The sequence below is a fragment of the Anopheles arabiensis genome, chromosome 2 (assembly GCF_016920715.1).
Source record: "Anopheles arabiensis isolate DONGOLA chromosome 2, AaraD3, whole genome shotgun sequence".
In the NCBI taxonomy this organism is placed as follows: domain Eukaryota; kingdom Metazoa; phylum Arthropoda; class Insecta; order Diptera; family Culicidae; genus Anopheles; species Anopheles arabiensis.
Genome location: NC_053517.1, coordinates 51007774 through 51029079, shown reverse-complemented (window position 1 = coordinate 51029079; position 21306 = coordinate 51007774). Strand labels below are relative to the sequence as shown.

Sequence of the window (21306 nt, the reverse complement as noted above, 5' to 3'; positions counted from 1 at the left end):
CCGTTCACCTTAATCTGAAAGTAGTTAGAAAAATGTATTCTTTTAATTTTTGGTCAACTTCAATAATCAGAACCATATCGCCGACTGATCAATCTTTGAGAATTATTGTGCAAAGTATGAAAAACGTTTACCAAAACTCCATTATGCAAATACCAATTCCAGTATGCGAATCTAATTACACGCCCTTCTCCTTTTCGAACAAACCAATATGTATGATAAACATGCTTCCAACAGTTTTAAACACGATTTTATTGATTCTCTCAATTCATGATTCATAAACAAGCAAATTCAATCAAGCAAGTGCATTTGCGACCTTAACAACTACCATTACTGTCCCCTGACTGAGCCCCCTTGCCAAACTGGAATACTTTTTCGGCTTCCTGTTTGCTCCCCCTAGCCCAGCAGCTTATCAATGTCCTTCACAATGCTGCTGGGCGACGTTGTAGGCGCATAGCGATCCACCGGCTGACCGTCCTTGTTTACCAAAAACTTGGCAAAGTTCCACTTGATCGAATCACCCAAAGTGCCACCCTGCTTGTGCTTGAGATATTTGTAGAGCGGATGTGCGCCGTCACCGTTTACATCGATCTGGTGGAATATAAAAGATGTGCCGGAAGAATGGAACATACATCAGGGCTTACTTCAATTTTGAATGGAAAGTTCGTTAACGTCCTACACTGCGAATAACGTATATACAAAATGTGTACCAAACTGCATGCAAAAGGTCTTAAGTAGCTCTAACAGATCGAAGCGCTATTGTTCGCTAGCGGAACGCAAAGTATTGTTGTATAATAAATTACATGCCAAATACCCACACACACACGCACATAAAACTAATACGCAGTAGATGTATGGAACTGTTAGTACTAAGGTAATCGTTTTATCGACCGAACGCAAGGACAAACGCAGTACCAACCTTATGTACACACAGAACAAGCAATGAAAATTCACATACCTTAGCGAAAACGTCTCCTACTTCCGCTTTGGCCGAGCGAAGATGACACACCATTTCCTCTCCGTCGCCTTCCGGCATTTGGCCACCGAACTGATTGCAGGGGAAGGACAGGATTTTGAAATCTGAAATCAAACACAATGTATAAACATTGCATCACAATTGGACCCCTCTCCACCGTTCAGGAATGTTCTGGAGGCCAGAGTCCCGCGGGACCACCTACCCTTATCCGCGTACTTCTGCGATAGCTCGGTCAGCTCGGCATAATTGCCCTTGGTTAGCCCGCACTGGGAGGCAATGTTGACGATTAGCAGCACCTGCCACGGTACTTCTCCAGGCTGACGTCGGCCCCTTGCGAATCCTTCACCGTGAAGTCGTACACCGATTTAGCATTCTTGTAGTCCTCCATCGTGCCGTCGGTTTGCGTTGTCGTAGACTGACTGTAGAACCGATTTACTCCGTACTATTAATGAACCACGGGCAAAGAAGAAATATGGACTGCGTGAATGGAGGGGCAATCGTACCATAAGCGATATGCTCTTATCTGTAAATATTGAATGATGAGAAAATGTGCACAATTGCTCTAGCTCCACACGCGCGGCGCGCGGATAACGCAGCACCAACTATCGTGACCACGAACAAATCGAATCGCATGGTGACTTGCAATAATCGCATGTCCAGACGAAGGCATGAAAATGAGTCAAGCGTATCTTCCACACCCACACGCACACCCGCGGCCCCGTAATGCCCGGGACCGGACCACAACTTAGGCGCAAAGTCCAAATACTTACTGCTATTAATACACCCACTACGAACAGAAGGACACTTTTCGTCGAAAACATTCGTACCAACGCTTACTGCTGATAAGAATTACTTACTTGATTTGGATACGAGAACGCACAATACTGAAATCGCCCGAGCGTATTACGTCCGATTGTGGCTAGCGTACGGAAAGTTGTGAAATTCGACATTAAAACCAAAATGGATTGTTTATGTACGCCGTTCGACACCGGGCAGTTTTCACTGTTTACTCGAAAGACCGGTCACTCCAGTTCGCGTTCTGCGTGCGTGTGTGTGTATGTGTTGGTTGGAAATGTTCAACTAAAATAAAACACTGCCGAGGAATGGATCTGTGATTTTTTAATTTATCTGCCAAAATTGTTTCGTAACAATTGGCAACAAATTTCTTCCAATTTCGTCACTTTTTGGGTAATGTCTGTCCAAAACGAAAACAAAAACACAATTTGGTGAATTTGAGAGATGGAGAACGTTTTTCGAGCTCGAAAAATGTAAATGACATTTTTTCAATAATTATTTCATCTTTCTTTATTTTTATTGCACTTTTTTAATTTAATTTAGTTTTATCCATGTAATGGTATGATTTTATGAAATTTACTCGTGTTATTTTCACTGATATTATTATTGCTTCATGGACATGAAAAGGAACATTGTGAATGTGGTGAATGTAACACTCCATATTCACCATTTGTTCAAAAATTAAATTCACCAACAAAAAAATCGTTATCTGCCAGTAAATCATCGTTATCTTAGCTGGGCATAAAGTAAATGATAATAGCAATACAGCGGCTAAGCTTTACGAATGTATATACACTACAGATAATTTATATCATTAACTTTAATAACTATAATCAAAACTACATCTTTACATCTATAACTAACCACCTGTGGGTCATACGTTTTATACAAGGATTTACATATTTATTGTGAAACAAAGCCTTACCTTATTTTATGATTTTACTTGTTGATTTGGTCAGGTTACAGGGCTCTGCTACTAAATTTCAAAGATCCCCTCAATGGACCCATATCGGCCCTTGAACCAACCATGGACCCATACCGAGAAAATTTTATCGTAGGAATCAGCGTAGAAAATAGCGTAGGAATTTGAGTAGAATTTTTATGGTGATGATAGCAATACTTGTTTTTATTATTGTTATTATTATTTATTTTATAATTATTTGCCTCACTGGTCTTTACAATTTTTACTTAAAACTAGGGAATAAGGATTGAAGGATGGGAAAGATGTGTGGAGAGGATAGATTAGGACGAATCCACTAAGAGAGCACGGAAGCGGGATAAAGGAAGATTAAAGTCAAAAAGATTGTAGTAATTGTTGAAGGACTCACACGCTCTAAGCCAAGGGTCGTTCTGTGCGAAAGTATAACGCATCCGCGGGATTAAAATGGGGAGTCTGTCACGCAGACAACGGGAAGGAGCATACAGAGGAATATTGGACAGTAAGGAAGGAGCATCAATATTGTCGGTAAGTAAACCGGCAATAAACAAAGCCTGAGCATGTGAATGACGAGTCTTGCCGAGATGCCAGTCAAACCCAACAACCGGCAGCGTACCGAGTATGGAGGCATGCTGCTATTGTAACATGGTATGTTATGATTTTATGATTTATGGCTTTTAGTTTCATAAATTAAATGCTCCATGAATAGTTCAACTGTTATTTACAGACCATAATGTCATCATGACTATCGGGTCAAACATTTCAATCTATATGAATTTAGAAGATTATTTGGAGCTGGCCATTTTGTAAAATAGAAACTACAAATATAAGTACACGAATTGCTATTGCTATGATCACAAATACTAAACTGCGTTATTACATGTTTTGTACCTGAGCTGCTTGATGGCAAATGTAAAGTGTATGATTTTTTTTTATGAAACACTTAAGATTATTTTTTAATAATTGAACAACATTTTTGGGCCTCTGTTTGAAAACATGTTTTTCTAGAAATCCTGAACATTTCGGAAGGATTATTTAATAAAAAGTTATTATGAAATGGATGAGCAAATCATACATGGGTAGGTGGTTATAAAAATGAAGATTGAAGTTACTTAAATATTAAACAATATAAATGACAAGGCGAACCTATTAAATCCAAAACTCATATAATTGTAAAACAACATTACAATATAATAACTACTGCATGGATCATTTATAAGCATGTCGAATCAACCAATTAGTTACGAATAGTAAAGTCTATTAGAAGAATTTATAACCCGAAAGTACGACAATTATGGTATAAAAATTTGATATAAGTCTTTGACGAATATTTGATCAAACGATCTAACTGTGACATCTGTGCTTGGATATCTCATATTGTCAATTAACACTGTTTCTTTCACACTTGAATTTAAACTGAGCAAGGCTGAGGGTAGTTTGAGTAAAAACTGGGCTGTATTTATTTTATGCAACACAACATATTTTACATCTTTCATACAGAGAGAATCAAAATGCTTACATCGTAGTGTAGTAATCGAGCCGATAACTCCTGGCAGCTCACCAACCTACCGTCATCCTGGCGTGTGGCACAAGAACTTTTACTGCTTGTGTTGAAAAAGGTTGGACGTAAAATCAATATGAATATGTCTGGAAGGTTTCGTGTTTCCCTTTAAATGACATAAAAAGTAATGGTAAAATACTGCTCATCGCTACTGACAGTAACATATCCACGGCACATTGGCCACTTTCCGTAAAAAATATCTACTGTTTGTCGATAAATTAATCAAGGCTAAGTGCTATTTGGTTCTGCTACGCTAAATAAGCTGTGCGCTTGTCTTTCGTGCTAGGTACACCTGGCGCACCGTACGCGCCATTTGTCAGCCCGCAGAGGCTATACGGCCCTGCTGGAAACCGTCTTGTCCTAACGTCTAGAGTGTCACAATCCGACCGCACGGGTCGTTTCTTTAGGGAGCAGCTTTATGCGGTCCTCGAACACCGGCCGAAAAGGGATCGAGATGCAGTGGGCGTAGGTAGGTGACGACCTGATTCGGGTTGTTCTCTGCCGTCGCTAGCTGGTGCAGATGGTAGCGGGAAGCCTGAGCGGCCTGTCGGGCGGCCGGTGTAGGATGCGGGTCCACCACGAGGTCCTGGATGTGGGACACCGGCATGTCCGGCGTGATGGGCTGCGGCAGCCTGCTGCTGCTGCTGCTGTTGCTGCTGGTATTGCGAGATTGGCACTGGAACGGGCACTGGAACCGGCACTACTGAGTATCCGGCATCGACCAGAGCCTGGAATTCTTCCTGCGTGAGTGGACGGTCAATTTTCGGTGGAATCTTGTGGGAGTGGGCCGAGGGTGCCGGCGTGGCTGCTGCCGTCGCTTGGTTTACTCCGGTCGACTGCGACACAAAGATGGACGAACGGGACGGTGCGTGGGATTCGTCCGATTCCGGCTGCTTTTCGCGCGCTCCATAACGATGCTGGTGAACTTGCTGCTGCTCAGCGGGTTTCGAGCGATGGTGCGATTGAACCGTTTTCTGTGGCTTCTCGTTCTGTAGCTGAGGTGCCTCCACGATCTTCATCGGATGCTGGGGCGAGTGCTGCTCGATTGCGGCCTGTTGCTGCTGTTGCGCTTGCTGGTAGTATATCTGCACGTTCTTCTCCTTGGGCACGTAGTACTGAATTTTGGGCGAGGGAGTTCCCGCTTGCTGCTTAGGCGATACCTCAGCAAAGTACTGCTGTCCCTGGTGGGCCGGAGCATGATGATGATGATGCTGCTGTTGCTGATGCTGCGGCTGCTGCTGTTGATGATGATGCTGATGATGCGCCTTCGATGGACCCGACTCGGGTTGAGCGATGAACTGATACTTCTGGGCAGGCGGGGAACTGTCAACGAACTTTTGCGGTCCCACCTGCAGATGAGCGGGGCTAATCTTCGGCCCGTTTAGCGGCAAACCTTGCGCGAATGGGGCAATATATTGCGCCTTGATCGATTGCTTTGGCGGCTGCTGCGGTGCACCGTGCTCACGACCTGGTCCAGCCTGGACGTAGGTGTACTCGTGCGACTGAGGACTGGGCGTAGGACCGGCGTACCGTTGGGGAGCTTCGTGATGTTGCGCATCGTGCTGGCGACCGGGGTGATGCGGGACCGCATGATACGCTAGCGGCCGATTCGACTCTACCAATTTAGCGAGTTCGTTTTCGAAGGAAAAGGAGCTAACTGGCTTGGGGACTGGTGTCACTGTACCGGCCTGCTGGATGCTCTTGTACTGGATACGGTACTGCTCACCGTCCGCCTGTCCGTACGCTCCCGGTTGGTCTTCGGCCGTCTCTAGCAGCTGGATTGCGGGGCGATACTTGTGAGACGCTGCAGCTGGGTGAGGAAGAAACAAAAATCAATTAACATTTACTGTTCCTATCGTACGGTCAGCCTCAGCCTGCATGGAAGGACACATACCTGGAGGGGCACCTGGGTGAGACGATGGTCTTCCGTACGCCTGAAGACCCTGGGGCTGTGGTTGGTGCTGGTGCTGATGCTGATGATGAGCTGGGGCTGGACCGTGCTGTTGGTGTTGGGCTTGCTTTAACAGCTGTGCATACTCCTCCTCGGTAATGTACTGAACCTGGCTGGGTTTCGCATGCTGCGGGTGGCTTTGGGGCTCGTAATGCTGGCCGACGGCCTTGCCTTGCTTCAATGCAGCCGCTTTTGGCTGATGCTCGGCAAGCTGATGCAACAAGCTGATGTACTCGGGAGGTAACTGTTAGAATTGCAAGAAAAATCGTATAAAATTATTCATCATTTCACTGATGTGTTCGTCGCTCGCACCACCACTCCCTGAAGCAATAGACTGTTCTTGAACGTAAACGTTTCCTATAAAGCCCAAGGAACAAATTAGTGGTGATCGTGATACTATTGCCGTTATCCATACCCGCTGGCAGTCGCATTGAATACGATGACTACAGATAACCTAAGGCTCACGAGTTACTTAAGGTCAGACGAACCATTTTGTACCAGGATGTAATTTAACATAAAAAAGTTCTGCTCTCAAGTATTTTTGTATCAGCATATTTAAAAAATTAAATAAATAGTACTTTTCTTCACAACTTTTAAAACCATGAATTTGTACGTAAATAATTCACAATAATAAAACTACTTTGGTAAACTCATTACTGAGTGGAAATTACATGCAACTCAAAATGATCACACTGTGAACAGAACGGTGGAATCGTGATCGAAGCTGAGATCATGCCAGACGCAGAAGTTCATGTTTTACGATCGGAAAATGTTATGGTTAATGCCAATAGAATAGCATGATCATCATCATCATCATCTGCTTCTACAACAACTATAATTAGAGGTCATCGTAGGTCGTACCTGTGCCCGCATGCCAACGTACAAGCGTAGTGCAATATTGAAAATAGCAGAACACATAAAACATAAACACTGCCATTTCCTAACGGATCAATCTACAGTATTACAGTGCACGTAGCGGCACGTGATTAGCTTACAGACCGGGCCACGATCACGACTGATCGTCCATTTTGTGTACCCTACCAAACGAATGTTTTGAAAAATGTGATCTATCGAAAGCATTTCTTCTGTGGTTCTTTCTTACTATTTTTTAGATATTCGATTAATTGTTTTACTTAGCAAGGAACCTTCTACTCAGTACTTTTGCTCAGTACAATTAAAGAAAATCGCAGCCACTGCCACAGTGGCGCACGGTGTTCAATATGGTCAAACGAAGAAGATCCAATTGCCACATCGCTGGCCATACTACACGTCCCTAGATGCCCGCCGATTCTTGACACAACCGTTGCGGTTGTAGGTCGGGATCTTTCTGTTACATAAGACACGCTGGCATCTGGTCGTTTTTGTGTGTGGTGGCAAATGGTAAACGTGCATCACGACGTTTCGTTCCGTTACGTTTCGAAAATGTCTACAGTTAGATATAAAAAAAGTCAAACAAAATACAACAAGTAGCAAACTACTTGCGCGCTCCGAGCATTCGTACTATAACCCCGGAACGGAATGATGGACGTAGGGAGCACTAAGTGCACTCAGACACATCCAAGATGGCTCGATAGTACCTGGTTCGTGAATCGATGTCGATTCACCGACATCGTCTTCCCACGTTTGATCCTACTTGTTAGTTCGCTCGCGCCTCTTCAAAATTAAAGGTTACTTGTTACTACTACCTACCTCCTGGTACTGCGGTTGTTCCTGTGAGGTGGCGGGTTTGTGAGCGGCACCGGCCGATTTGTAGGCGATCGATGGTTGACCAGCACTCGGCTGGGCTGCATAGAATGAACCTTCCTCACTCTGATAGTACTCCTGCTGTTGCTGTTGCTGCTGCTGCTGCTGGTGCTGATGCAGAGCATGCTGGCGACGGTTGTCAATTAGGGACAGCGGAACCGAGCGCGTTTCGTGCTCCGTCTGACGCTTTTCCTTTGTGCCGCCGAGCGCTTCCACCGACTTTTCGGTTACGTTCTTCTTCTCTGCCAGCGTTAACCCTAGCAGGAATGTTGCTGTGGAAGTATAAAAAGAAAGAAATTTATTTTAAAAAATGTAATCATCTCATTAACACTCGTTTAGTGAAGGATTCGCTGCCAAATGTTTATAAAACGAGTATAAAAAAGCAATTAAGCGGCAATAATTGGTCTCAAACGTGTGCCTAATTTAATTCCCCTCTCACAACAATGCACACGTACGCTTTATGTAATTCTGTTACATGACGCCATTCAGAGATGCGGCCTCCTCACACCTGTTTAGTTTTATTTCTAATCCAGCTTAAACGAGACATGAATTATGCAACGATCAGTGCCGCGTTGCTTTACCATCGGAATTGACATACCGTCTTGCGCAGGTAAACCTTTGTCATTCATTGTTCTACCGATTTCATATGACACAAGCGTGGTTGCAAGCGACGAAAGTGCCCGCTGCAAGCATACTAGTACACGCATGTTTTTCTTGATTGTTCAGTTTTGCTAATGCTAAACGTGAGAGACTGGTCCATGTCCACGGCAAAAGGCGCGTGTGTGGAAACAACTTTTGATGTGTTGTTTCTTGCGAGTGCGTTATTCGATGAAATAATTGTTCATTGCTGCAAATGCGGTTGTCAGTGGAGGTTTTAAACCCCAAACTCCCATCGCTGTTGGTGTCGTCGCCACCAATTGAAAAGCCACCTTCCCAGCGATGATATAAAACGGCATTCAATTTGTTGGTCATCGATGTACGCAAGTCTCAAGGTTTCGGCTTTCGTCTCATGGTGCAATTGATGGTGGGAAAATCCATCCCGTTAAACTAAGCCGAATCCGCCAGAATTGGGTACTGTTAGCTGATAAAACTTTATTTCTATGGAGGCAATTTTTGGAGCTCTCAGTGCTGGACTGGGTAATAAATATGGAGGACAAGAATTTAAATTCCCACGGCTCTAGGCAGCAGCTGATTACGATCGTTAATTAATTTGTGGCAAATGGCGACAGAACCGACTTACTGCGTGCAACTGTGAAGAAAATGAAGCCATTGTTGTAATATTGGCTCTAACTAAAAGTGTCATTTGCCACCCCCTCAATGACATTTGAACGTTTTTTTTTTCCTTCAATTTATTATCTCATCTCCGCTTCGAGTGCTTACCTTCGAAAATCCATTATGTGTTGCTGCGATAGTGATACATATACTTTCCCAACAGCCCACTAATCATGGACAAACCCTGATCGTCACGTTCCCCGGGTGAACGGTTCTAGGAGTAAAAATTGGGTCAAAAACAGAATGAACCCCATGAAAGCAGCATGATGGGGCACATTTTGGGAATTCAATTTGGCACCACACCGCAAGTTAGCCATTCCCAACCCGGTGCGTCAGTCACGTAAGCGGCTAAAACTCACAATGTGTGCGGAAAATTTAAATACCGACTGACGAGTTCGCTGCTACTACCGTGTTCCGTAGCGCACGATTTAGCTGATAGCAAGAAAAGATTGAAAGAAAGAAAAAGACTACCCTGCCGGTTTCGGATAAGAAAGTGGCCCAGGATCGTTCGAACGCAAGTGAAACATAATCGCGCACGGAAGGCGATAATTGTATGCCGCTGTCGAAGAATTTAAAACGTGAAAATTACCACGTACCACGAACTTTATGTCGTGTCGCTGAATGGGGCTCCCTCCGTGTCGCTCGTGTTCGGTTTACAATTTGAGCATAATCGAGAGAAGCCATTGAAATCACGCTGTGTGCTTCATTCAACGATCGCCACCTCTTTTCGGTTGAAGATGGCGGCATTCAAATGTGTTGTTGATTTTTCTACTGCACGAGTGTCTTCTTGTTCGCCCTCAACTCAGGAGCAAAGAGAGCTTCACGGTAAGAGTAAACGGAGTGATCCTCAAAACACCATCAACTGCCCATCGTCTTAGCCCGCAGGCTCGTCAAGCAACGTGATCGTGATCCTTTTCATCCGGTACGCCACTTGGCTGGTGGCAGATTGATTTAGCAGCAGTAGCAGCAGCAAAAAAACCCCGAACGCTCACTTTGCCGAATCGAAATTAAGCCCAACATTACACGCTCAAAAGATTTGCGCACACTTTAGGCACAGTATTAGAGAGCATAATTGGGGTTTGCGAAAAGTAAAAATGGCAACTGGCACACACGGGGTACGGTCGCGGACGCGTACGGCGCAGATGATGATCACCATTAATCTCCATAAAATGGCAGTTCAATCACCACACCAACCAGCCAGCCTACACACACTCAACCTGGGGGCGCATGTCAGGCATTAATGAGCGCAATGTTATAAAAGAAACTTTCTTTCTGTAATCGTTACCCATTCGTAGCAGTGATTTGCGGTACATTTGAGCGAAAAACAAGGTGTAATGCTCAAACCATCGCAACAGGGCGGACACGAGTCACTTGAGGTGTTCCAGTTCCGGTGAAATGGAATCTTGCCTGGGATCGGGATCCCGTGACTGCTGGACGTGAGGAGGTAGTAAATTAATTTGTATTCACGAGCGCAATCACTTAGTCTGGTCCGGCCCTAAGATCAGCCGTGTTGCATACGGGGGAGAAGGATAAAGCTTAACGAGTACCTTTTCTTGCCGTGAATTATTAATCACGCCCGGTATCTTAAAAAGGTGCATTTCACTGCCCATGCTAATCTCTTGAGGTGTTTTAAATGTGGATGATTGTTTTCTCGCCTTCTCCGCGTCTGGTTTAACCGGTATCCACACGACACCACACGACCGGCCTGAGGAGTGAAAATTGACCATGTTCCTTATTGATTTTGCTACCGAAAACAAATCTTTCTCCTTCGCCCCTTTAGAGCCCGGTCTTGGTGGATGAAACTTTCGTCTTTTTATTAAGTTTAACCGTGAGTACCGTAAGTGTCTCGGGTCTTAATAGTGAACTCCCCAAGCCTTTCCGCGTGTAGTGCACCCTTCAGTCAATGGAAAGAAGGCCTTGGTTTGGATATTTTGGTGCCTTTGGAATGCTTTTTTTCCTGTTTCTCCATAGTCATCGTCAACCTCATCAACCGGGACCGAGACGAGGCGGACCGGTTTCTTGGTGCAGTTTTCTTCGCACCATTCCAAACTGCCTAGTGCGCGGACACGCAAGTGCAGCCACAAATTGTTGCGCGGGTTTGATCCGTCCGAGCGCGTGTCGCGATCGTAATCGATGCGTGAAAGTTTGCAAAAGCCGATCGATCGATCCGTCTAGTGGTGGAGAGATATGGTTGGTATGGTGTGCGGGATGAAATCAAGTTCAAGTTTGCGTGCAGTCGGTTTGCCAATCAAGGTGCGAATTGCGCGTGCGGAGAAATGTTTCGAATCGCGTGCCATGCTGTGTTTTGTTGGCGATTTGTCAGGAAATTAATGTGCGAAGATTGATTCGAGGCGCCCCGTGGAGACATTAACAGGCTCCTGTGACATAAGCATTTATGCTAAACGTTGATGGAAGGGTTTCACTGTGCTCTGGAGAAGATCAGGCAGAACATCGTGAATAAAATGTAGCATTTATAACTGGTAGTTTAGGTAAATAATTGAATCATTTCTAACATATGTCATCTCCATGCTTAAATTGGTAGTAGAACCAAACGAACTTCATACGAATTGAATTCATTTCAACTCCTAATGAACCGTTGCTAAAAGTGATAGGATAAACGATTTTCTCTGTGTAATTAACCATTTAATCAAGTTTCGTTGATGTTATGGTGAATTCAATTAGCTCCGGGCGCAGGTTTTTGTCTATTTCCATACGATGTTACGCCACGAGTCTGTTACGCATCCAATCATCTCATCCAATGTACAATACAAACTCTTAGGAGGGCCAATTTTGGAGCAGATTTCAAACCTGCTAAAAATCAGTAAACCATTTCATTCAATTTGGGTTACCGACTTTTTTACACTCATTGCTTACTGCACAACCCATCTCGTAGTGAAAATGATGAACGTGAGAAACGGGAATGCGCGAGATGAAAGGTGAGGTCATTAGTTGTTTAATTATTATGCCGACCGTATTACGTATTAAATAGAGTAAAAAGGGGAGAGCTGACGGTGATGGTTGGTCTTCCAAAGGGCTTTCCTTTAGGGAGCACAATCATTGCGAGAAAGGTTTGAAACGATCGCTTTCGCTATGTGTGTGTCACTGTGTAGCAGCGAAAGTGCTTCACGTTGACGATTGGACACCATTAATTCATCAGACTGTCAATCATTGGAAGAGAGCAACAAATGAGACAGGTTGAGAATGCACGGGATGGTGCGGTTTCCTTCCACACGACACTATCGGGACAATCCTCGGCCCAGGGTACGTCGAACTTATTATCATGCATCCAACGATCATCTTACACACACACAGACACACACAGACATACTTGTCTTTCGTGAGATTTAATTTGGTGGATGGAGGAGTTAGTTGTACACCCTCAATGTTCACAAAGCGTGCGCAGTCTATCGGAGTGGAGTGCATCGAATTTTCACTTTCTAAATTGTTTCACTCTCTCGAACCAATGAATGCAGGCGACATTGTACACCCCACATGATGCATACCACCTCACAAAGAGCCCAGCCACTTGGCTGGATATGATGCAACTGGAATGGATTGAAGACGCAAGTGTGTTAGGATAATCTGATAGTGCAACCATCAATCGTGGATCGCGGACAATGCAAATTGCATCACATTGCAGCCCGGAAACGATTGGCAACAGCGGATGCGATCAAGGGATGAGGAAATGCCGCTAACCACTTCCAAACACACATTTCCTCGGATGACAGCCAAATTGCCCGGACGGAGATGGACGGATCCCGCCAAACGTCACCAAACGGAAGGAAGGTGTACATTAACAAAAATTAATAATTTAATATGAGAAAATTAGCTACACGATTACGCACGATTGGTTGGGGGCTATTGGGAGGAGATGAGGAACAAAACATGGGTGACGACGCGTTAGAAAGTGTGAGAAAGTTCGGCTGTATTGGTGGCGCAGACGGTTTGCCGCGCGCCGTTTACTTCCTCATTATGGGAAATTTGCCGCATGGGATATTAGCTCATAACGCCACTGGTTCGATAAGAGCAAGAGCTTTGGTGGCAACATGAAATTCGAAAAGATTTGTTATTTAGAGCCATCCCCAAATGTTGATGCTAGTGGTTTGCGGTTCGTGAAAATTATGTCATAATTTCGAGCGAGCTATAATTGAACATGGAAATTAGTAGCATTTTGTGTACCGGGTTGAGGGTGCGTGGGAAAGCAAGCTGAAGAGAAATCAGGATCTGTGTTATGCCACGGTATGAAAGAAATTATAGACGATCGCGTTAAATTGACGGTGTCTTTCGACTGTAATTTTGCATCCCTATGCCCCCCGTGTACCATGTAGCGCGAATTCTACATGTAGCGCAATAAACAATAAACAATGCTAATTACATGCACCAAATGCACTGCGCAAGAACGCAATGTACCCATCGAAACGGCTCATCATCATCAATTCGTACCTAATCTAGTGAAAACGATCTCCATCTGTCTCCAGACCCGTAACCGAACTTGAGCGCAAAAGTGTGTAGACACTGCACCCTGTGTGAGTCGAATTCTCTGGTTACGATACACTTCTTCCAAAACCAACATTATGCAATTGTTTTAACCACTGTGTGTATGCTCCAGAAAGGAAATGGGGCTCACGGGTTGTGTGCAAGCTACGTTACCGAACGGTACCGAAATGAAAGCAAACGACCGTATCGTGATCTTCCTTCGTATAGCACGTATAGCAGCCGGGTGGTGTTTGGGGATCTAAAGGAAAGTGTTTACATACAACAAAACATAACACACGCTTCCAGGCTAGTGGTAAGTGCTTTTCCGACGACGCATTTTAGTCCCAGGAACGGTCGTTCGTACACATGCACTGCCCTCCCCCTCCTGTGCCAAATGGTTTCACATGCCTCGGTAGGCCAGCTTGCGGGCATCTCACCGTTTGGGCTTTGCGGTGTTTTCTTTTACCCCAACATGCCGTAGGAAACATGTAGCGTTGGGTGTCGGAAAATGCAAACTAATAGTAAAAGTCGGAACCCTGCTCGTAGCCTGGGTTTGATTGATTCGTGTAGAAAGTACATGGAAGAAAATGCAAACTAATTCCAAGTGAAAATCGCGTTGTTTTCACTGATTTTATTTTGGTAATTAAATTAGAGTAGCTTTAATAATGTTGTGTGCACCATACAAAAATTGGCAAGCAGTGAGTGTTGAGATACGCGGTTAAATAAGCAATCAATTAATAAACACTAGCATGTAAACCTATGTACTTGCTGAACGAGTTATTTTGTGAATGGAGTTCCCATTCCATCACTACTGCCGATTCTACAGAGCGCAAACCAAGTCGGTTACAGCATCAGACCGAGCAGATGACCCATTTCACATCACCTTTGCTTGTTACATGCCTAGTTGTCAACCTTTTCGAGCTGCTAAGGTAACCCTCCCACTCTGGGCGCTGGGAGTATAAGTTCCGTACCGAGCCGAACCACCGTTCTTTCGATGCCGCAGCGTGTCTTTGTTTAGAGCGTTTGCCCTTCAAGAGGATGGGCTCTCACGCTCGCATTTTCTCATGTTGCGATGCCGTCCAGCAGATGACCATGGGAGTTAAGAGAATGAAAGCTAAAAAAACAAACCGTTCAAACAAAACCCTAATCAGCCCGTAGCGCCGCGCCGACACGGACGACCGGGAAATGGCCCTCCGCCAGTGAAGACAGGCAAGTGAAAAACTGACCCGCTCTGGGATGATGCAGCTGGCACTGTAAACTGATCGTTCGGCATTCACTTTCCACCATGATAGGAAGAAGAGACGGTGTAATTCGATAATTAGCATCACAATACACCTGCGCTCTGTACGGGTGAAGACAAGGGCGAGTGGGATGCAAATGCAATAGAAAATGCAAATGCGAAATGCTCTCCAGTGCACCTGATCATCGATTCATTTTCATTTCAAAGCGTCCAGAAGCATGACCACCGGGGACCATGGGGTAAAAGAAAGGCTTCTTTGTTTAGTGTCGTTGCCATTCTCTTCCTTCGCCATCTTCACTGTAGCACCGGATCAGCAGGGTGATCGGGCGGTTCGATTGCGCAATCAAACCCCGGCAGCAGACACATATCCGATTGAAGAAATGAGCCAAGAGAAGCAAAAGACACAGCAAGAAGGACGATCTCCTACTCGATGGGGGCGAAAAGAGTTGATGACATGTTATTATTATGAAGTAGTTTCCATAACATAAACGCGACCACAATATGTGTGATGCAGTGGTACGAGAGGCAGATGCAGCACCTTCGCTCGTTGTTGTCGTCTGCATCCCCTCTCCCCACCCTCCCAACGAACCTGCTTAGGCTCGAAACCAAAGACGGGGAAAACGGGGCGAGAGGATACACGGTTTTGTTGCTTTCTAAAAATTGCAACAACAGCAGCAGCAGCAGCAAAAACCGGATGCTGATGTTTGTTTTTCCCCTAGTCTGCTGGCTCGCTGCACCACACCACACCAGCAAGATTATGTACCAAACGCTGAACCTTCTCCAAACCGTTCCCGGAAAACAGGTGGCCGTTTCACAGCGTGTGCGCAATAAGCCTCAATTTGGAGCACCCAAGAAGAAGAAGAAGTGTGCGATCTTGCCACCAAGACGGACGGGCGGCACGTGTGTAGGTTGGGTTGTGCACATTTCCTGAGACGATCGTTGGCGTTTTTCCTGCTCCTCCTCCCCGGCAAGATGTCATCTCGGTGTCCGATCTCGCGAACTGCTTGCGGAAGTAAGCAGCAGGAAGAATGTGATTGAAATATGAGGGTTTGGAAAATGCTGTCATATTAGTTGGCTGGCCTGGTGTGCAATTCGTTGGTTTTGCCCTTTCGTTGCGTTTCATTTTAGGCGCTCCATTGTGCTGGCAGGGGAGATCTCGGGAGAAATGTGATCGTGTGCAGTAAAGAAAGTGTTTCTTTAGCGTAGCACTGTCTCATAAACGTCACGTTTACGTGAATTGTTGCTCTCAATTGCGTTGTTATTCACACGAGTTTGATTAAGGAAAAATTTATTACACACATAAAAATTTGCTCTGTTGGGCGTGAAGCGGCGTTAGTGTTTATTTCACAATGAAATTTACTACAGTGATTAAAAGCCTGTTAAAACGCTTTAAACGACCATAACAGAAGTCTTTTGTTTGGTGTGACCGTTTGACATTATTTCCGGATAAATTATCTGCACAACGCTACACACCGCTCAATTCTCATCGATCCGCTCATTCAAATGAGTCAGCCAAATGATTATGCAAACCTTGGCATAGAATGCCTCCTATCGGCCCTTTGGCTGTACAAACACACCCGATCCGCCCGTGAGCGGCTGTGTGAATAACGCCCCAAGTAGTACAGTACAGCTCATTGCGCATAGCCGACAGCGTCAGACACCCATTGACACCTTACCAACGGGCGCGCGCTCGCACTGCAGCCACCAGAGAAAACACACCCAATTGTGCCAATTTTCCATCAAGCAGCGAGAACCTTTTGGTGCTACCGTTGCAACACACGTACACGTACAGTTCACGCTCGATGTTCGCTACATAATTTGCGCTGGTGATTGGCTTTAAAATTCTTGCTACAAGATTGCCGTGGTAATTACTAAAACCCCGAACGGAGCGGCGTAGAACGTTTCAAACGGCAAGGAAGCTGCATTTTCGCCTTGGAACCTTGTCGTCAGGTATAGAGCAGTGTTGTTCGCTTATGACGCTTGTACTTAGGCGCAAAGATCATCTGCAGAAAAAGGTCACTTGAAGCGTGGGGACACGTTTTCGCCAACTGACTCCCCTGTCGGCTGCCCTTAACGTGGAACGGTAGTTTTGTGTGATGTGGACGTAAGTTGACATTTGCACGTTCCAAATACGATCAGAAACGGGTAAAAAGTCACTCACCTAGGAATATTTTGGACCACATGCTGGAAGCCGTTCGTTTCAATATTGCTTACGCGTACAAACGTTCACCTCGCACTTGTTCACTAATGCTCAAGATACACTGCTAAGCAATCATACAGCACAGCACAGCTTTCGATTATTCACTTTACCACGCTGAGCCTTCCAAATGCGTCCGTCCAACGCGACGGTTGGACACGGTTTGAACGGATCGTGCTGAATTCTCTGCACAGAGCACACTGTTACGGCGCACTAAAACCAAACTGCTCGCTCACTTGCGGTCCCGGCTGTGTTGTGGGGCACTTGGAGAAGGCGGTCGTCGCTGCTACGTGTCGATCCGTGCTGGTTGAAACCGATGCACAGATTAGGCAAATATTGCATCTGCACTAGGCATTTATAAAACCAAAACAATTCATCCACCGAACGAACCACCGACGCCTCGCTCCAACCCGGGACCGAAGTCGTGATGATGGGTCTCGCGCACGTTGTTTCGTGGTGGGGTGGTCTGACGTTCGGAATCGGGCTTCGTCGTTTACCGCCAGCTAAAGGGTCCCAAGTTCCGGATGGCTTCGGTTAGATGGCGTTGGTGCCGAACCGAAGCCCCAGAGCAGTGTTTTGTTGTTGTTGTTGCCAGCATTCCCGAACCGGGCCGCCGCAAGCGAAAGGAAAAGTGCTCAAGCCACAAAGACGCGTCGTGGTGTGCGGTAGGACGCTATGGTTGGGTGACGATGAATCAAGCGGCGTCTATTCGGAACACACGGCACAAGACAGGAAGAAGAATGTCGCTCTATTTGAACGAGTGTAGATTTGAACAGTAGCACAAGCGGGGAAATTTAATTGTTAAGCTAGTGATATAAGCAATTTTCAAGGCGAACATTAATGTAAAAAAATCACATAATTTTATATCAATTTTGTCGAAGTATCAAATATGTCTTTTTTGCACAACTGTTCAAACATACATATAATTTTCGCATAGTTTATTCAATTTGAATTCGTTATTGTGTAAAAAATATATATTAATTTCATTTTTATAATATGAATTATTATAATGTTCTTATTTCAATTGTTGTATTCATAAGACATGCAAATTTCAAAACACAACAAAGTACACACTTTTCTTGCGAATACTTTTGCGCAATCGATTGACAGCTTTTACCCCATTATCATGATAACTCATGCAAAATATCTTTGCATCCTTACGCAAAACCGTTCGCTTCCGTGTGTGTTGTCGATTTTGTCATCCTTCTTCAAGCAACAGTGTAATCTGTCACCAGCATCTTGAAAAGCGTCTTAATTTCCTTTCTCCTAGATAGGCCTAGGCTGGACCGAGGCTGGTACGATTCTGTGGCGAGATAAACAAATGGAACTTCAAAAGCGTTCCAATTGGCTAATTAATCAGTTGCGGTTGATTTGTGGAACCAGCCCGCTACCATTGTGAGTAGAAGTAGAAAAGAAAAGCAACTTGGAAATATTTCATATTTCCAGTTCCGTTTGCCGTAGTCAAAACCGATATGCTGATGGGGAATGGAGCGAGCTGCTCAATAAAAATTAAAGCTCCAACAAGACGTACAACGTTCGCATCGCATATTGATCAGGTCACCAGATCAGAAAGCAGCGAGAGGGGGTGGTGTTTGGTTTGGTTGTAGGGTGATGTATAGTTTTGTTCGAGTGTTAATTACCACTGTCACCGTCCTAACGCCACATTAATTAAATCATCTGTGAGTAGCGCCATTTACCCGCACAGCACAACCAACAACACCTGGCGGGTAAAACAAAATCGTCATCGAGAAATCGATTCATTCGGTTTCCTTTAGCAAACTCAGAAAAAAAATCCATCGAGACGCAGGGAATTTAAATGTACAAAGAGGGTTAGATTGTTTCTGTCGCCTAAAGATTGTTGCTGTTTTTCTCCGTCGGAAGTGAAGTGGAAATAGGCGTACAAAATTGAAAAAAGAGCGTTTTTGCACGAGCGCGCTTGACTGCGTTTATTTTGAGCAGGGATTTCCTGTGAAGTTATCGAACAGAGACGATCGACCAAAATAGATGGTTTCATGTTAAACTTTCTATGGCACATACAAAAACTAGGTGTGCATACTTCATGCGTTTTATTTATTTTATCAATTTTTAATATTTGTTTCATTAAATGTTTTTTTATATTTATTTATTTAATTCAACGGGCACAGTGGACTAGTTGAAGTTTTACTAACCCGTTTACAATAACCGTTACGTTTACAAATTTACACGTTATAATAATGACGTTCCCTTGCACCAGCAATTATTACAAAAATGACAGCAATAGTAATGTTAATGCTTTTATTGATTTATTGGACACAATTGTTTTGCGATCAATAATGATACAAATGACTTGTTTCAATACTCCAACACAGATAACACTTGACATTCCACGAGTTGGATCTAATTTTCTTCCGATCTCACGGAAGCTAACGCAATCGCTAGCGCGCCTGACTCGCACGCAACACAATCTCGCCTATGACTTCATTTCATCCAATCCTTCTGGTGATGCGAGTCAAGTGTTACAATAAAAGCCTCCAAACTTTTGCATAAGCGTTGTTCATTAGCACTATTTGCGCACCCTTTACCGACTGGACATTAACGTTCCTGGGGCGGGAAGCAAATGTTCGTACGAAATGAGAAAACTTACAGTAGCATATGCTTCACTATAAAGGTTGGCGGCTGGAATTGCCCGTGTTTTAGCATTAGACATCATCAAATTCACCATTAGGCTGCATAGTTCGTCGTTGCTGGAGCGATTTATTTTACTTTGTTTCATGTTACAAACCAACAGACTTTCTTTACTGACGGCCGGATCCGGTCAGATTTCACTCCGGAATGGAGAGAAATTATGAAAGGCTCTGGCACAACGGGATGACGCAACCATGGGCAAACTGGGCCGAAAATTAATTAGACGACGCAGAATGCGTGAAAATTCTCTCCTCCTTCTTCGAGCAAGCTTATTTAGCATCGTACAGACTTTGAAGGATTAAATGTCGTTTCGTCGTTTCGTTTGTTCGTAAAAACTTTAACGTACACACTTTACGACTGCAGCCGGAAGAGTTCAGTGCTACTCCTATTTCTCTGCCACACTAAGTGGAACGGAACGTTCTTTCAAGAAATAATACACATTTAAATGTTTGTCGATTATTTGCTTCGGTGACGATCGACGCTTCGCTTTCGGAGCGCTTGTGCTTTACTTTCTTCCTGTACTGGCAAAAAAGTGAAAAACTGCCCAAACTGGTCGGACGGCTAAAAACACCATTGCCTTCTTATTATTCGGTGCTATTTACTTAACGGGTAATGATTTTATTTTCTATTACGACGCCTTCACAACGTGTACCACTGGCGAAGGTGACCGTCGCTTTCGCTGTGTATGGCTTTTTTACTGCCCAACATGATTCCTGCAGGGAAATGAAGTGGCTGAAGCATGATACTTTTTTAATTAACTAATAGTGATATTAAAGTGGATAGCTTACATCGGTTGCCAATTTTACCTCAACAGTAGCTAGTTCCCCATTTCAAATCGGAAAAAGGAAGATTTTACGCTACCACAGCCGAAATAGCAGAATCGTTAACATTAGGTTGACGTGGTGTAATAGAAAATCGAACGACTTATGAATGTCGTCGTTGTTTTGGTGTGTCGGTCTCCCATTAAGAACTTACATAAAATAGCATCGAAAAGCATTAGATTTGCTATGTAATCAAATAATTTCGGCGCCGAGCAATTCAGCGTATACCCTTGGATAGTAAGCACTTTCTTTTGCAATGGTAAAATAGGCAAGTTCCCATAATTTAAGAACAAGGTAAATTTGCAGCTCAAATGCATTTAACGACATATCGCAATCCTTCTTCTACTTCATTGCCTCATGACCACTAAGTTAGTGACTTAACAATAAACTCTAAGTGCTGCTGGCTAAGAATTGAGCTTACTGGTCTGTGCAGCACCGGCAAACGCAATAGACAAATGGAAAATAATAAAACAACAGCACACACACACACACACACACACACACACACACACACACACACACACACACACACACACACACACATGCCATTCAAACGCACTACCTTCGCCAAACAACTTACAAATAAAACGGCGATGAATTGATAATTTTTAAAGCGCACCAGTTTTAGGACCCGCCATTGCTCCGATACGCCCGTTGTTACTGCCCTTTCGGGGTT

General features: G+C 44.4%; 2 protein-coding genes across 2 annotated transcripts; both read right to left on the bottom strand.

Moving 5' to 3' along the window:
- Positions 1-225: 225 nt before the first annotated feature.
- On the bottom strand, positions 226-2170 carry LOC120895387 (probable phospholipid hydroperoxide glutathione peroxidase). Its single transcript, XM_040298699.1, is given in 5 exon segments — positions 226-588; positions 956-1077; positions 1176-1271; positions 1274-1415; positions 1831-2170. Coding segments are annotated over 5 exon segments (648 nt in total). The 5' UTR covers positions 1924-2170; the 3' UTR covers positions 226-393.
- A 1968-nt stretch (positions 2171-4138) lies between these two features.
- On the bottom strand, positions 4139-17465 carry LOC120896493 (chromatin modification-related protein eaf-1-like). The gene is made up of 4 exons (XM_040300657.1): positions 17110-17465; positions 7907-8232; positions 6161-6461; positions 4139-6076 (listed from the first exon to the last, which is right to left on the bottom strand). Exons 1-4 carry the CDS (start codon positions 17129-17131, stop codon positions 4683-4685), a joined length of 2043 nt encoding a protein of 680 aa, XP_040156591.1. The 5' UTR covers positions 17132-17465; the 3' UTR covers positions 4139-4682.
- Between the last annotated feature and the right edge of the window lie 3841 nt (positions 17466-21306).

What these genes read in the sequence shown, in the direction of transcription:
- LOC120896493 (XM_040300657.1), bottom strand. Translation starts at nt 17,131, where the DNA reads ATGTGGTCCAAAATATTCCTAG. An exon ending in AACAACCGCAGTACCAGGAG is followed by an intron (nt 6,462 to 7,906) that starts GTAGGTAGTAGT and finishes CAATTCTAACAG; the next exon opens with TTACCTCCCGAGTACATCAG. An exon ending in TCACCCAGGTGCCCCTCCAG is followed by an intron (nt 6,077 to 6,160) that starts GTATGTGTCCTT and finishes TTCCTCACCCAG; the next exon opens with CTGCAGCGTCTCACAAGTAT.